General features: G+C 36.8%; 1 protein-coding gene across 1 annotated transcript in view; it reads right to left on the reverse strand.

Moving 5' to 3' along the window:
* Positions 1-439: 439 nt before the first annotated feature.
* Positions 440-913, reverse strand: part of LOC128249116 (kielin/chordin-like protein) — a 12,426-nt gene continuing 11,952 nt past the window's right edge. The window contains exon 6 of the mRNA XM_052971977.1: positions 440-828. Coding sequence (XP_052827937.1) covers positions 440-828 — 389 coding nt within the window. The remainder of the gene's footprint in view (positions 829-913) is intronic.

Here is a 913-nt window from a genome sequence, read left to right on the forward strand (position 1 = left end):
GTGTGTGTGTGTGTGTGTGTGTGTGTGTGTGATGGTGGAGAAGCAAGCAAAGTGTCAAGACGGTGAGCTATCAGAATCACCAGAGAGTCGGTCAAAAATGCTTTGTGGCATTTCTTCTGGCTCTTTACGTTCTGTGTCAAATGCCACCAAGGTCAACCTTAACTTTCATCCATTTGTGGTTGATAAAATAGATTATCAGTCAAGTACTGGTGTCGATGGTATCGACTAATGCTTCACTCTCAAGAATGCCTTGTCTTGTGCCTGAATTAGAAACCATAAAAATGAAGTTGTTTAGCAACAGATTAGTACTTCGAACTTATTTTCATCAATTCTGAGAGAGTGAATTAAAAATATCGACTCCGGTGGGGCTTGCAACTCAAAACTAATTAATTAAACGCGTTTATTCCGCCATTTTTCTTTCTGAAAACGTCGAATAAATCTAAATAGATTGTGGGTCCACATTGAAACTGTTATCTTGCAGTGTGTAAATTAAACTCAAAAAGCATAAAATCTGACGTTCCGGTGCTTTTGTCAATCCACTGCCTTCCAGATTAAAACTGAAAGTAAATAAAGCAGGAATTTTTGAAAGGTAGGGATTTTTGAAAAGTCTAAAAGAAAATCTTCGTAACTTCTCACCTATCGTATCTTCACAAATGCTCTGACCACAAATCACTCGTCCAGGATATATGCACTCACAGGAGTTACATTCATCGACTGATATAAATGTTTCTGTTATTTTATAAATCTTTCCATGGTAGAAGCATTTCATTTCAAGGTTGATTATGGGGTATTTGTTGATTTGAGATGCCCGAGCTTCTACGTACCTACCTGTTTGAAAGACAGAGTGAGACGTTCAAAATGTGTTCAAAAAGTGAAAATATGGAAATTGTTTTTGAAGAAAAAAATCAAGAAG

Source organism: Octopus bimaculoides, chromosome 11 (assembly GCF_001194135.2).
Source record: "Octopus bimaculoides isolate UCB-OBI-ISO-001 chromosome 11, ASM119413v2, whole genome shotgun sequence".
NCBI lineage: Eukaryota > Metazoa > Mollusca > Cephalopoda > Octopoda > Octopodidae > Octopus > Octopus bimaculoides.